Below are 12,676 nucleotides of genomic sequence, written 5' to 3'. Positions count from 1 at the left end.
TAGAAAACAGGCTTCCCTGCCTTAAGCACAAGACACTGGCCACCTGGACGCCTTGCTTTGATATCCACACTATTCTGACATGGATGTCCGTTGCATTCCCCATTGAGCGGATCCAAAATGTTTCTCGCTGTATTATGAATTTTGGGATGGCCACACGTGCTACGCTCCAGGCATCAGCATCTTTGCGACGTGGACCAGCGCCTCTGTGCCTTCTCAACCGCTGCCTTGCGTCCCGTTGGACGTGGTCAATTCAGCATTGGGATAATACCACGCTGTGACCGCAATAATGACATATACAATCTGCATGCGATCATGGTCAGTTATGGTATTTTTATTACGAATGAGTTTGGGGAGACATACCACAAGCAGGCCGCCCTCCAGGTAGTTGGAAGACCCATCCCGGAGGAAATTGCCAACTACCAAAATAGACATGACCAGAAGCACGACCATGAAGATCTCGAAGTTCAGATCCATTGGTTTACCAAGACCCCAACCCACGATGACAACAAGAGGGGCGTTGAACAGGGCTGTCTGGATCGAAGGCCCAAGACAATGGTAGAGAGCAAAATTCTGAAGAGGCTGCGGTTAGCCACTTTTGTTCTTCTCCTCCTTAGGGGAAAAGCCTTACGATTTGGTTGTCATATGCCTCGTCAACGGCAGTCAAATGTTCGGCAGCCTTCTCCACCAACGGCACAAGGATCAGGCCCAAAAAGGTGTCCGGAACTCCATTCTCAACGACAAACTCGATCTCCTCCACGAGGAAGACAGCAATGAGGGAAATGAAAGTCAACGCCAAGACAATGGCCATGATGCACTCGGTCATGGTCAACTTTGGCTTTTTGAGATCTCTGTGCCTGTCTCTGTCAGCTTCTTCATCAGCCTCCAGGACTTCTTGAAAGATGTTGTCGTGCGAAAGTGAATTGTAAAGCAGGTAAAGCGCAAAAGCAACAATAAGGATGACAGAGACGCCGTGGCTGATGTTGAGAGTATCACTGCGCAATAGTGATGCCGTATAACCTTCTTCACCGTCAGGAACAGTGCTGCGACTCAAGGAAGCATAGAAGGCGCTGGGGATCAAAAGGGCAAATCCAGCAACCAAGAGCAACCCCGATCCGGCTTCACTAATGACGGCGTGGAATGTTTGTTCCTTATGCACCAAGCCGCCTACGAGGAAGCAGGATCCCAGACACAGCAGGAGGTTGGTAAGGATGGACCCAAGAATGGCGGCTTGGATCACTACAATCTTATTGCCAGTTCCGATCTTGCCAGTTCCGTTGTCTTTGGCAATCAGGACCATGAACAAGACAATTTCCACGACGGATCCCAGAGTCGTCTCGATGAGGATGCCCATTACCTTGGGTAGTTTCCTAGCCAGCTCTTGTCCAGCGAACCCAAGCAAATTGGCAGCGGGCACCATGGCGATGTAGTTGATAGCAAAAGTCCACAGATGGTGGTCGCCATGGACGAAGTGGAGGGCAATGGCTGCGGGAACAAAAGGCCATAGGACGTTGACCCAACTCGAGACAGCGCAGGACGAGGTCCATATGATTTTGAGAAATTGAACCGGGTGAATTCCACTGCGACCACTCTCTCCATCGGGATGAATGCCTCTTGTTATCAGGTGACCGTTGTGATTGTATTGAGGAAGGAGTCCTTCGGCAGCAGGGGTGGCCGACGAGACATTGGTGGAATCGTTGGAGCCGCTTGGCTTTTCTGCGACGGGTTGGGAGGTTGGAGCTGTATCTGTGGCGGCACTAGCCTTGTTCTTGCGGTTGAACAGGCCCATGGCCAAAGGAAAGAGGCTGTGATTTGTGAATATTCGAGAAGGCGAGATTAGACCAGGTTCGAATTTCGACAACGAGGTTCCAGTGGGTGCTGCAATGGGTGAGGACGGCTTGGAGGGAGGTCGGTGGAGAGACTGCACTGCTGGGTTCACAGGGACATGTTGGATGAACGAGAGGAGAGGGGAGTACTGCGTAAGAAAACAGCAAAGAGACAGGAAGAGTCGGTGTGAACAGGAATCAAAGACGGAAAGGTGAAGTGAGTAGGTAGAGCGAGTCGAGGGAGTGACGAAGGAAGGACTGAAGCTGCAATAAGAGTGTTTCAAGAAAAGGGAAGGGAGACAGCAAAGGTGCCCGCCAAATGAGAGGCAGTGACAATGACAACACTCAGATTAATCAAATCCGAGAAGCAAACAGGCAAGGAAGCCTGGGACAAGAGTGCTTGGCCCTCGAAGCTCGTTGGCTTGGTCATGTCTTGTCGTGCATTGGCATTTTTGTGTCGCCCTCAGCTCGAGACAAAAAGGAATGGAGGATTTGACTCACTGAGGGTGGAGGATTGAGGGATTGTGGAGAATTGAAGGAGCTGGCCTCGCTGAGAAACAAGCTGAGAACAAGCTGGGAACAAGTTGGGAACTGATGTGCAACAACAATGATCCGCAAGGGGCTTGGCGTGCTTGGCTTCGCTGGGTCGTTATTTTAGGCTCGGCGCGACTCCGGCTCGAGTCACTAGACTGTGAACGGAAGCATTACACTGCGTACCGTCGACTACCAGCTCGCCAGCACAACGCGCAGGCAATGCCTGGCGCCTTGGCCGGCTGGCTCAGCTCGGGCTTCCCATTTTACGTGTATACTCCGTAAAATAAAGCTCACCAGAAGACCAGTCGAGGGGGACAGACAACGTGAGCAGAGATAGAGCTCGGAGAACATTCCTTTTGCATTTTGCCCTCAGCCTCGATGGGCTGTTGGTTGGCTCCATCCATACACACTCGTCCCTGTGTAACTGAACCTCCTCCCTCATCTACACGCATCGTCTGGCGTTTCTCATCTTGCCCCTATGCTCCCCGGCATGATCCATTCCCTTTTCCTCCAGCAACAGCGATATCGTTACAAACCAACCAAAGACGGGTATCATTCTCGAAATATCAAAACCTCACTTCTTGTCACTCATCACCGTCCACTTCCAACTTGCGATCTGTGGACTCTGCACACCCATAAACACCTCTCCCGCAGCAGTGTTGTCGTTGCTCGTACCCGTGGTCGAAGTCGCACTCAAGCTGGGCATCTGCTGGGTCTGCGCGGGCCCTTCGGTTTTAGACAGGTCTGGTGTCGACCCGCTCATCATGCTCCCCATGGTCTGGGGATAGAAACTGGACCCGGTGCTCATCCCAAATGTCGCGTCCGTGCTGGTGTTCTCAGGAGACGATGTCTGCGTGAACAGATTGTTGTTGGGCGAATTAGTAGACCACAAACTCGCCGCTGGATCGAGGGTGAGAGTGGAGGGCTGCATGTATTGATCCCATGCCTCCTGTAAGGTGAGATTAGTATTCATCACCAATATCTTGCACCCCCCCCCCTGAGATTGTGAAACTTACCCAGTCCAAATTCATGCCCTGGTCCAAATTGCCCATCGCGCCGCCCAACCATCCGCTAGGGAAAGGGCTTGTTGCGTTCGCTGCTCCAAAGATCCCCGTGTTGTATTGCTCACCACCGGTCCCCAGATTAGGATATAATCCTCCCTTTTCCCACGGTGCACCAGGTGATGTCGCCTGGGACATGCCTCCACCCTGTCCATTCGAGCCCACCCCTCCAGCTTGAAGCATGCCCAGGGTCATGGCCGCGTTCTGCTCGTCATTGTTCGATCCCTGAGGCTGTTGAGATCCTGCCGGCAGCTGTGAGTTTTGAGGGTTGTTCGGCGAAAACGGCAGCTTGATATGGTAAAGGAGCACGTTCAGAAGCTCGCTGGCCTTGTATGCCTCGATGCTCAGGTCACGGTTCGCCATCCACACATCGCGGCTCTCTTCCAACGCATGGATCAGATCTTCGCGGTTGTAGCTGAGTCCGGGCACATAAGCTCCATCCGACGACATGTTGCTGCCTTGGCTGAGACTGCCGCCACTAACCGAAGTACTCGGGGTGCTCACATCGTTGTTGCCACTGTCGGGCCGCTCTCGGTGATTGTAAAGATCCATGCAAACGATCGTTGCTGCCAACAGATAGTCGTGTGCAGTCAGTGAGTTCACATGGTTGCGCAGACTTCTCAGTCGTCCGCGTTCCCGACTCTGCTGGTGTTGAATGGCCTGAAAACTCAGCAGTTGCATGGCCGAGTCCAAACATTGCCGGCGCGAGTGCGTATATCGGTTCCCGTTTCTGGCAAGCCGCATATACCGGCGATGGAGGACACATTGAGACTTGTGGTAAACCGTCGCGAGGCTAAAACGCGCCATGATTAGTGAGATGGGCGCCAGCGTCTGTTCTGCCATGGGTCGTAGTTTCAGGTGATCGGGAATACTCTCATAGATATCTCTCAATCCACGATCGATCTTGAGGGCCTCATCATACCCTTTTCGGGTGACTCCATTGATCTCCTCCAGCACTCGTCCGAAACCAAACGACAGTCGCCCCTTCGCAATCATGTACGAGATTGGCGTTGCTTCACTGGCGGGACGAGCTGGGGGTAATGAAGCAGAATCCTCATCAAACTCGTCGTCGTAAATGTTGCGCGGCAGTTCCGTATCAGAGTCGCCAATGCGAATCATCGATGGCAACGCCACTTGAAAAGAAAAGAGAAGATCGGCACTGCGCACAAAAGTCCAAACCCGGCGCCGCATCTCACCTTGGAATGGGGTCAGGTTCGGGAAAAGCTTCGCATCACGATGATAGCCCATTCGCATGGCGAGACGAGCAATCATGCCGACCAGCACCCAGACACTGGCTTCTGCATCTCGGTTGGAGGTATATTCCGCATGCAGGTGGAATATCAGCGTCTCGATAATACAGTTGTGTGGTTTCGTGTAATCGGCCGTGATGAGACAGTGGGCCATTTGCGTACGGAAGTTCGCGGCCAGATCTTGACATTTGCCGCGAAACTCTGGCGGTTCATCGCCTTCGCGCCCATAAGATAACATAGCTAAACGCATCATGGCGAACAACATGGCAACCCATACAATCGAGCTCTTGGACGGATCTGCCCAATGCTGGTTGTAATGGCGCTGAAATGTCGGGCCGTGCAGGATGTGGGTAGCTGGATCGAAGGTATTGAAATATCGCCCGATCAGGATATCCGACATGTATCGCGATGGTATTTGTGCGAGAATCTCTGCTCGACTGGGTGGGATAGTAGAGCCGAAGAGCAAAGCTGGACCTGACCCTACGTCCGCACCCATGGTTTTCCTGGCCTGCTCGACCTTCTCCATCTGCGCCTCGTACTCTTTCTTGTGAGCGACGAAATAGTTCTTGACTTCCCCAATCTCATTGAGCAAAGCCGCCCAGTGCGCTTCGCCAACATAAAAGGTCTTTTGCTTTTCAGCGTCGACCTTTAGAATTCCAAAGCTCTTGGTCACGCCATCCGTCTCACTTTCGGGCTCTTGGCCATCTGCATCATCCATCATCGCGCTCTCATCCAATTCATTGTCAAGATTCGGTCCTAACGATCCACTTTCCATCGTACTCGAACCAGCGGACAGTGCCTGGGCGGCGGCAGTTGGACCAACGGCTTGTGAGCCATTGGTCATGAGCGACAGGACCAATCCCTCAAGCCGGTCTATCCGATTCTGCATATCATCAGGTGTGGCGTTGGCGGCATTTTGACTCTGGCTGCCCTTCTTCCTCGCCGCAGGAGCAGCATAAGTACAAGAGGCTGTATCGCCTCGTTTTGTGCAATTGTCGCAGGGAGACTGCCGGTTGCATTTCAGCTTTCGGTGTCTGCACGGCGCGCACGATAAGGGGATTCGGTTTCGCTTGCGCACAACTCGGAACTGGTCGGGAGAGGCGCCGGAATGCGACGAGTTCGCCGATGGAGGCGTGGGCGTCATTATAAGATGCTTTTACGCTGTCTTGCAGTCCAATCTCTCGGTAAATGTTGTTGCGCTGTTGCAAACCCCCGCGGGCAAAGCTGGCTGCGGAACGGCACCCTCAGCGCTCAAGGTTCCTCCCAAGCGTCCCTCCGGTCGCAATACCTGTTGCGGAAGTTTAGACGTGCCAGAAAAACTGTTCAATTGATGTTCACGATTGTGCAGGACTCTCTGCTCAGGTCAAAAAAAAAAGGACGATTGAGGTGGTCGTAGACTGGCAGCCTGGGTAAAGTGGGCGCCCGGACTTAACACAATTATCTGCGCTGCGCAGCCAAAAGTTGTTGGGGCAGCACGTGGAGAGCGGCAAAAGGTTTCCTCAGCTCTAGATTTCTCCAGCTGGGGAGGCTTCTCGCTGTATCGCGTCTGATTGACAGCCGGTGTGAGGGGGAAAAGAAAGAAAGAATGACAAGGAGGAAGAAAATCGCCACGGATGGACAGAAAAGTGAAAGAAAGCTAGCGGGCGGAGGGGATCTTGGTACAGTAGCAGTGGTACATAAGCGACTGACCTACTCGGCCAATGCGGCCGGCGACCTGGTCGACGTCTCTAGGTACAGTATGCGCAGTTTATCAGCACCATATGCAGACAAGTGATACGCCCTCGACGCCCACTCGGCCGGCCGATGACTCACAGGACATGTGCGGAAACGCAACTAGCCGGACCAAATGGCCATCGAGCGTACAGCATGGCTGAGCATGCTGAGCATGGTCGATTGAGGGAGGGGACCATGGGACGAGGGGACGCCTTAATTCCGGGTGCGCCATCAGGCCATCTCTCACCTCGTAATACTCTTTGCTACTCGCCAGATCCTTCTCCCCGTTCCTGGACCCAGGACCCATTGAAGGGACGATGATGTCAATCTGCAGAAGCAACGTTACGGAGCAGATCATCCTCAGCGCAAGAGGTACAATGGCGTGCGGTATTCAACTATTTGTATCTGTTCACTGCCTTCCCTAAACAAATGTCGTGACGATGCCATGAGCATCTCTCATTCAGCAGTGTTTCACTGCCACTAACATGTGAGACCAGGACAATATCCCTCTACCCTCAGCTTGTGTTTCCTGTGCCCGCCGTTACTCATCGTCAGAGAATGCTTAAAAGTCCCAGAAACTTTTCGCGGTCTTGCTTTTTCCATTCGTGGCCATTTGCTCCTCCTCTGGTCCCACGCTCCAATGGCTTTCCATACCCTTTCTCAACCGACTTTGCGAGGGTGGGTTCTGGGGCTGATCGGGCGTCTCCTCGTACGGGTCCCAATGGGTTTCGAGCTGCGACGGCTTCTTACGGTGCTTGCTGACAGGTTTGTTCTCGTTATTGGCCTTTTCGTTGGCTGGCGATGCATCCGCCATTGTCCAGTGGCTGTCGAAGTCATGTTTGCGATTGGTATTGTTGGTGATGGTTGACAGCGGTGGCTTTTCCTGCGGTTTGCCATTCTCATCCTCGTCGAACACATTATTTGAATATAGCCCCATGCGATCGCTTGCCGAGCTGGCCGGACGGCCTGAAGTACGGTTGGGAGCCGGTGTCGCAGTGTCTCTCAACTGAAAGTGTGTTTCCGCATCTTTTCGAGGCTTCGGAACGGCATGGCGCTCGACGGGAGTTCCATCATCTTGCAGTTCAAAGTGGATTTCATTGTCGCGTCGTGGCTTGCCGACGATTTTCTTTGCCGGCGTTTCGAGGTCATTGACGGTGCTGTCCAGGCTGAAGTGGACCACGTCTTGATCTCGCACCTTTTGCGTGATCTTTTCTGGCGTGAAGAAGTCTGCGAAATCCCACTGAGATTGCTGTCTGTTGGATTTCCCTCGCACTGGTACCGTCGTCTTGGGCTTAGGGGTAATGTCACGATATTGCAGGGGGTCATCGTCCAGCTCCTCTCCAAGATTGAAATGGTTGTACTTGGCAGGGTGGGACTTATAGCCGACGGGGGCAGGCTCGTTGGGATCATCAGCAAAGAGGCGTGGCGGCGCGAACTTCTGGTTGCTGCCTCCTTTGGGCGCGATGACCGGCTCGACAGGCGCCTTCTTTGGCGATCCTGGCTCATGATCTTCATGTCCCGCCGCGAACAACTCGCTCATCTCGCGTGGTGGAGGTCTGGCTGACGCCCGTGGAGCCACGGCATTTGGACCCGAAATTCGCTCATTCTCGTCAGTGGCCTTGGGGGAGAAGAGGTCGAGGCTCGCGTGGGGATCCCTGATGTGCCTCTTGCTCGGTGACACACTGCGCGATGAGGCCAGGCTTTGATTTTCGGAGCGACCCCGGGGACTAGTGGGCGGTTCTGGCCCTGCGGAAGCCGCCGTAAAGCTGGAGTTGATGAGCCTGACCTGGTCTTTGCCGTCCACTACAGGCCAATTCTTGCCTCTTGAACCAATCACTTCGGTCTGTTTCAACAACGAGGCTTGATCCCACGAGATACGAATGAGCGAAATTTTCTGTTCCGCATCGAAATGCACCATATGAGTCTAGACGAATTCGCTGTCAGCCCAACGCCCTGGGTGCGGAACGGGGCACTCTTACCGTTGGAATTGTCGCAATCTTATCCACAACGAAGTTCTCGAGACCTGGTAAATATGATCCTCCGCCTGAAATGAATTCTAGCATAGTCTCGACCTCAAGGGCAATAGCATTGGGACCTTCCACAGCCGAAATTACTCTCGCGCTTTTGGTCTTGACCGACTTTTTGTTTTGAGACTCAAGATGCCGTACAATGTTGACAGGCTGTGTAAAGGTCGTCAAGGTGGTAATGTAATGAAGGGAGGCATTCTCGGACAGGCTGATGGGATTGGGTAACTCCAAGAAACGCAGGTAGACGTCTTTGAGAGTCATGTTGACGTCGACCCCGAGGGCTTGATGAAGGCACTCGGCCAAGCGGTCGTGGGCGTTGGAGAGAAAGGAGAAGGGGTCAGTCGCAGAGGGACACGCGCAGAAGGCCGGCTCAGTTGGAACTGGGTTGTTTGTGTGCGTGGGAGAAAAGTCAAGTGGACAGAGCCAGGGTGTAAACAAGAGAGATCGAGGAAGGCAGAGGAAGGTATGGGGTGAAGGAGCAAGCCGATGCGGCGTCTTTATTCGGAAAGGATAAACTGGCAACCGGCGACTACAAGGTGGAAATACTCAGCCAACGACAGATTGAGGCGTGAGCAGCAGGATCAAGCGGGATCTCTGGGTGTTTTGGTGGACTAGAGGGGAGGAAGCAGAGATGTCAATGGACTGACCCTGAAAGTTGCATTTAGTTATTTGCTTTAGCGGTGCAGGCACAACGAGGGTGTTCAATGGGGAGACGCGTTGCCCCGCCATCGCGTCCAAAACACCTAACACAGTCCTGCGCAGTCCTGCCCAGGACTCCCTGCAGGCTCCATGCAGGCTCCATGCAGGTGCTCCGCCTTAGCGTCGTTTCAGAATTTTGCTTCTGGTTGGGGCCATGTTTGAGCCCTTTGCCGTGCCCCCACAGCCATGCCTTTCAACTTTCGTCAAATCCGCCTGTGTCTCCAAGTGCCTGACCGTTATTTGCACAACCACTTCCGATCCAACGTGGGAAGATTATGTCCAGAACACAGGTCTGGTCGGCTCTCTGGATCATACGCCAGCTTGTGCCGTCGCCGAAATCGCTGTGCTTCACTATGATCAAGGACAGTCCAGCCGAGACCCGGGGCGATACAACGGTGGAGCTGGGGAATGTTGACTTCATCCAGTCATACTGACATGGCAGACGATCATCATTTGAGCAGAATACTGCCACCCTACTGTGATCCATGTTTTACGCGACGCTGTCCCCGTCAGCAATCACAATGCGCACCTAGAAATGAACAATGCACCTACCCAAACCATTGAGCGGACATCTTTCCCACCGCAAACATCTTACCCACGTCGCTCCGCAGTCCGATCAGCTGGACTCTGACGGCCGAACCTTTCTCGATCACATCTCCTGCGTTGTTGGAGTATTGGGGTGGAGTGGCGTCGGGATTGTATCGCATGTCAGGCGGAAGATGCTGCCATCTTTTCAACACATGTGCACCCTGTGAAACCACCAACAACACTTACCAGCTTGGAGACAAACACACCAAGAGGCCCGGCTTCGCAAAAGACCCCCTGTTCCTTGATAGAGGCGACGGCGCAATCGATCTGTCCATTGTCGCTGTCAACATCCATGCTCCTCACAAAGTCATGGCAGATATGCCTACCGTCTCTCCCTTGAACGGCTTCCATAGAATGGCTCGGTAGAGGATAGTAAAGTGCGCATCTCCAGAACCCGGCCTAACTCTCCCAGGAGAGATGTTGTAGATGTCCATTATGCACACAATGTAATATTCTCCATTGCAGCTACCCTCCAGATCCGCATAGAGCTGATCTTTGAGCCTCTCGTTCACATTAGCTGCGAAAAAGGAAGGATGGATGCTGATTTCGCGCTCGAGATATCGTAGGAAGAACATGGTGATTGCCTTGCCCCCGGGCCCAGACTCCTCTTGAGAACCCGTTTGCGCGCAAAAGGTACGGGCTAGGAAGGCAGCTTTTGCTTCCGCTTGGCCTCCTCTCAAAGGGGAACCAGTCAGTGTTTGTCGCGCTTGTCACCGAGAGGTCTGATGCCCGAAGGAAGGTGAAGAATCACATGCAGGAATGGAGCACAGCTAAAAGACCGTACCCTTGTGGAGATACGAAGAACAGGGGGGCTTTTTGTTGTGTGTCTCGGCCGCGAGGTGAAGACCACAGACTGTCGCGAGGCTTCTCGGGATTATTTTTTGATGGGCAGTGCAAGGCGCATGCGCGATGATGCGCGGTGGGCTCGGTTGGTGAACCACAAACAAAAGGAGCTCAGCACTCGCCGCTTACAAGCGTCTTCTAGGCTGCGCAGTTGGCCGTTCAGGAGGCGGGATATTCTGCCGCTTCACGTGACCACTCTGTCGAAGACCTTGCGACTTGCTCCCTTGCGCAACCTAAGGACCTTTTTCTTGAATCCACATCAGAGTATCAGTATTTGGGGATACATCGAATGGAGCATAACTCTTCCATGTATCTAACTATCCGGCACTCAGGGGCAGGAAAGCCTATCGAACAGCAACATCTACGGACCCCTGTCTCTGGACATTGTCCGCCCTTTCTTGGCCCGCTGCCAGCGCCTCCAACCTTGCGGCCTGGACGCGGTGTTTCTTGATGATTGAAATCCATTCTGGCTCAGGCTTCGGCTTCGGCTTTGTCTCTGCCTTGGTGTCTGACGACGCTGGCACCGCTGGGTTTGGCTCCGCCTCGCCGTTCCCCTGGCCGTTCGCGACGAACTCGCTTTCTTTAGCGCCAACTTCTGCTTCCTCGACCCCGTCGTCTCCGCCCCCGGGTGTATCTTCGTCTTGGTCATCTTCATCCTCGTCATCTTCGTCCTCATCCAGCTCTGCGATCATCAAACTGAAGTCTGCGCCTAGCCGGCCCAGCGAATTCGCGGCGTAGAGCACTTGCATAAGCAGGCTCTCCCTCGCTGTGGGATCCGTCACGTTTGGAAGGTATTGTTTTAGCGTCGAGATGAAGATGTCGACTAAGTGTAGTGGAAATGTCTGCAGAGCCGGAGGTAGCGTGAGGGATAGATCTAGTGATGACGGTAGCCGGGAAGGAGAAGAAGGGAACGCATGCGGCGGCTGTGGCTGCTCATCCGCGGGGAAGATGTTTCGGTACATGCTTATTGTCGCAAATGACTGCTCACGAAAGATTTCGATGAACCGTTTCAGGTAACGTTCCGTCTGTTGGCCCGCTAGGGAAGGATTGTAGCCCGCACCAGAAGATGGCTTTCGGTTTGGTGGAGGCCGTGTCGTGCTCGAGGATGTTGGATTCTGGGCGTGGGTTTGGGACCTTGCAGCTTTCCGAGCCAATGTCTCTTGATCTGCGAGATCGCGAAGCGGAGAAAGGGCTTCGGCCATGCTCAGGAACGTGCACAGTCGTGAAACTAGGAAGAGGGCGCCAAAGTGGCCTTCTTCCTGATGTGAGGATAGAGGTGCACCCATTCCAAGCTGCGAGGTCAAGGTCGGCGTGAACAGACCCGGTTTGTTGATCTGAGCACTGGCCGATGGTAAGCCCGTGGTCGTGCTCGTAGACAGCTCCGGCGCCACCCGTCGTAACCAACCGATCATGCGGATAGCGGCAGCGAGGCGAAGATTCTGCCCTCGAAGACTGGCAATGAGATTCGTCGTCATGTCCTTCATTGCGGTTTCGGCGTCGGCGACCACGGACTTCACCAGCTGTGAGTCGGGATAGAGAATCTGAAGGCGCTTAATGTGCGCGAAGAGATCAAGCGCCTGAGTGTAGTTCGCACCGCTCCCACTGGAAGATGTGGAGCTTGTTGACGTCGCTGAAGTAGTGTGGGCTGAGGCTATTGCAGCAGAAAGCAAAGAAGGAAGTTCTAGGATATCCTGAGCCTTGTCTGCTTGTCTGGCGAGAAGGGAAGACTCTCGCCGAGCAGTAAGGAGGGCATTTCCACTGCTCCCAGAAGTGGTTTCCTCTTTGGACTTGCTGTATGTTGAGGCGAAACTCACAGCGCTAGCATCCAATTCAGGGATCGCATTTTTGATCGAATCAACGGATGTTGATATCAGAGGGAGTGAAGAGCGGAGAGTGCTGAGATGGTCTGATGACTTGGTCGTCGTGCGGTGAGAGCGAGAACTTAACGCTTGAATTGAGAGTAGATTGGACTGGGCTGCTTGACTAAGTGATTGATGCTCAGTTGTTGTCAAGTCGCTCAGCCGGAGGGAAACGAGGCGGGACAAATATTTGGATATCTCGGGGGATGGAGATGACGCTTGAGATGATGGTGGTAGACGAGGTTGAAGAAGGTCATAGAGGGCATCTGTCATCCTGAA

At 53.6% G+C, this 12,676-nt stretch overlaps 5 protein-coding genes across 5 annotated transcripts; all 5 read right to left on the bottom strand.

The window, feature by feature from the left end:
* Positions 1-213: 213 nt before the first annotated feature.
* Positions 214-1,786, bottom strand: A1O5_09318 (Ca2+:H+ antiporter; the record flags this gene model as incomplete). The annotated part of the gene is made up of 3 exons (XM_007749897.1): positions 214-300; positions 361-570; positions 629-1,786. 3 exons carry the CDS (start codon positions 1,784-1,786, stop codon positions 214-216), a joined length of 1,455 nt encoding a protein of 484 aa, XP_007748087.1.
* A 1,145-nt stretch (positions 1,787-2,931) lies between these two features.
* A1O5_09317 (uncharacterized protein) lies at positions 2,932-5,812 on the bottom strand (the record flags this gene model as incomplete). Its single annotated transcript, XM_007749896.1, has 2 exons — positions 2,932-3,306; positions 3,374-5,812. 2 exons carry the CDS (start codon positions 5,810-5,812, stop codon positions 2,932-2,934), a joined length of 2,814 nt encoding a protein of 937 aa, XP_007748086.1.
* A 1,131-nt stretch (positions 5,813-6,943) lies between these two features.
* A1O5_09316 (uncharacterized protein) lies at positions 6,944-8,669 on the bottom strand (the record flags this gene model as incomplete). Its single annotated transcript, XM_007749895.1, has 2 exons — positions 6,944-8,305; positions 8,361-8,669. The coding sequence occupies 2 exons, from the start codon at positions 8,667-8,669 to the stop codon at positions 6,944-6,946; spliced, it is 1,671 nt and encodes a 556-aa protein (XP_007748085.1).
* Positions 8,670-9,655: 986 nt separating this feature from the next.
* On the bottom strand, positions 9,656-10,270 carry A1O5_09315 (DNA-directed RNA polymerase II subunit RPB7; the record flags this gene model as incomplete). Its single annotated transcript, XM_007749894.1, has 3 exons — positions 9,656-9,829; positions 9,882-9,962; positions 10,022-10,270. The coding sequence occupies 3 exons, from the start codon at positions 10,268-10,270 to the stop codon at positions 9,656-9,658; spliced, it is 504 nt and encodes a 167-aa protein (XP_007748084.1).
* A 612-nt stretch (positions 10,271-10,882) lies between these two features.
* On the bottom strand, positions 10,883-12,670 carry A1O5_09314 (uncharacterized protein; the record flags this gene model as incomplete). Its single annotated transcript, XM_007749893.1, has 1 exon — positions 10,883-12,670. The coding sequence occupies one exon, from the start codon at positions 12,668-12,670 to the stop codon at positions 10,883-10,885; it is 1,788 nt and encodes a 595-aa protein (XP_007748083.1).
* Between the last annotated feature and the right edge of the window lie 6 nt (positions 12,671-12,676).

The sequence above is a fragment of the Cladophialophora psammophila genome (assembly GCF_000585535.1).
Source record: "Cladophialophora psammophila CBS 110553 chromosome Unknown aczJe-supercont1.16, whole genome shotgun sequence".
In the NCBI taxonomy this organism is placed as follows: Eukaryota; Fungi; Ascomycota; class Eurotiomycetes; order Chaetothyriales; family Herpotrichiellaceae; genus Cladophialophora; species Cladophialophora psammophila.
The sequence above is the reverse complement of the archived record's forward strand: the minus strand, read 5'-3'. Positions and strand labels throughout refer to the sequence as shown.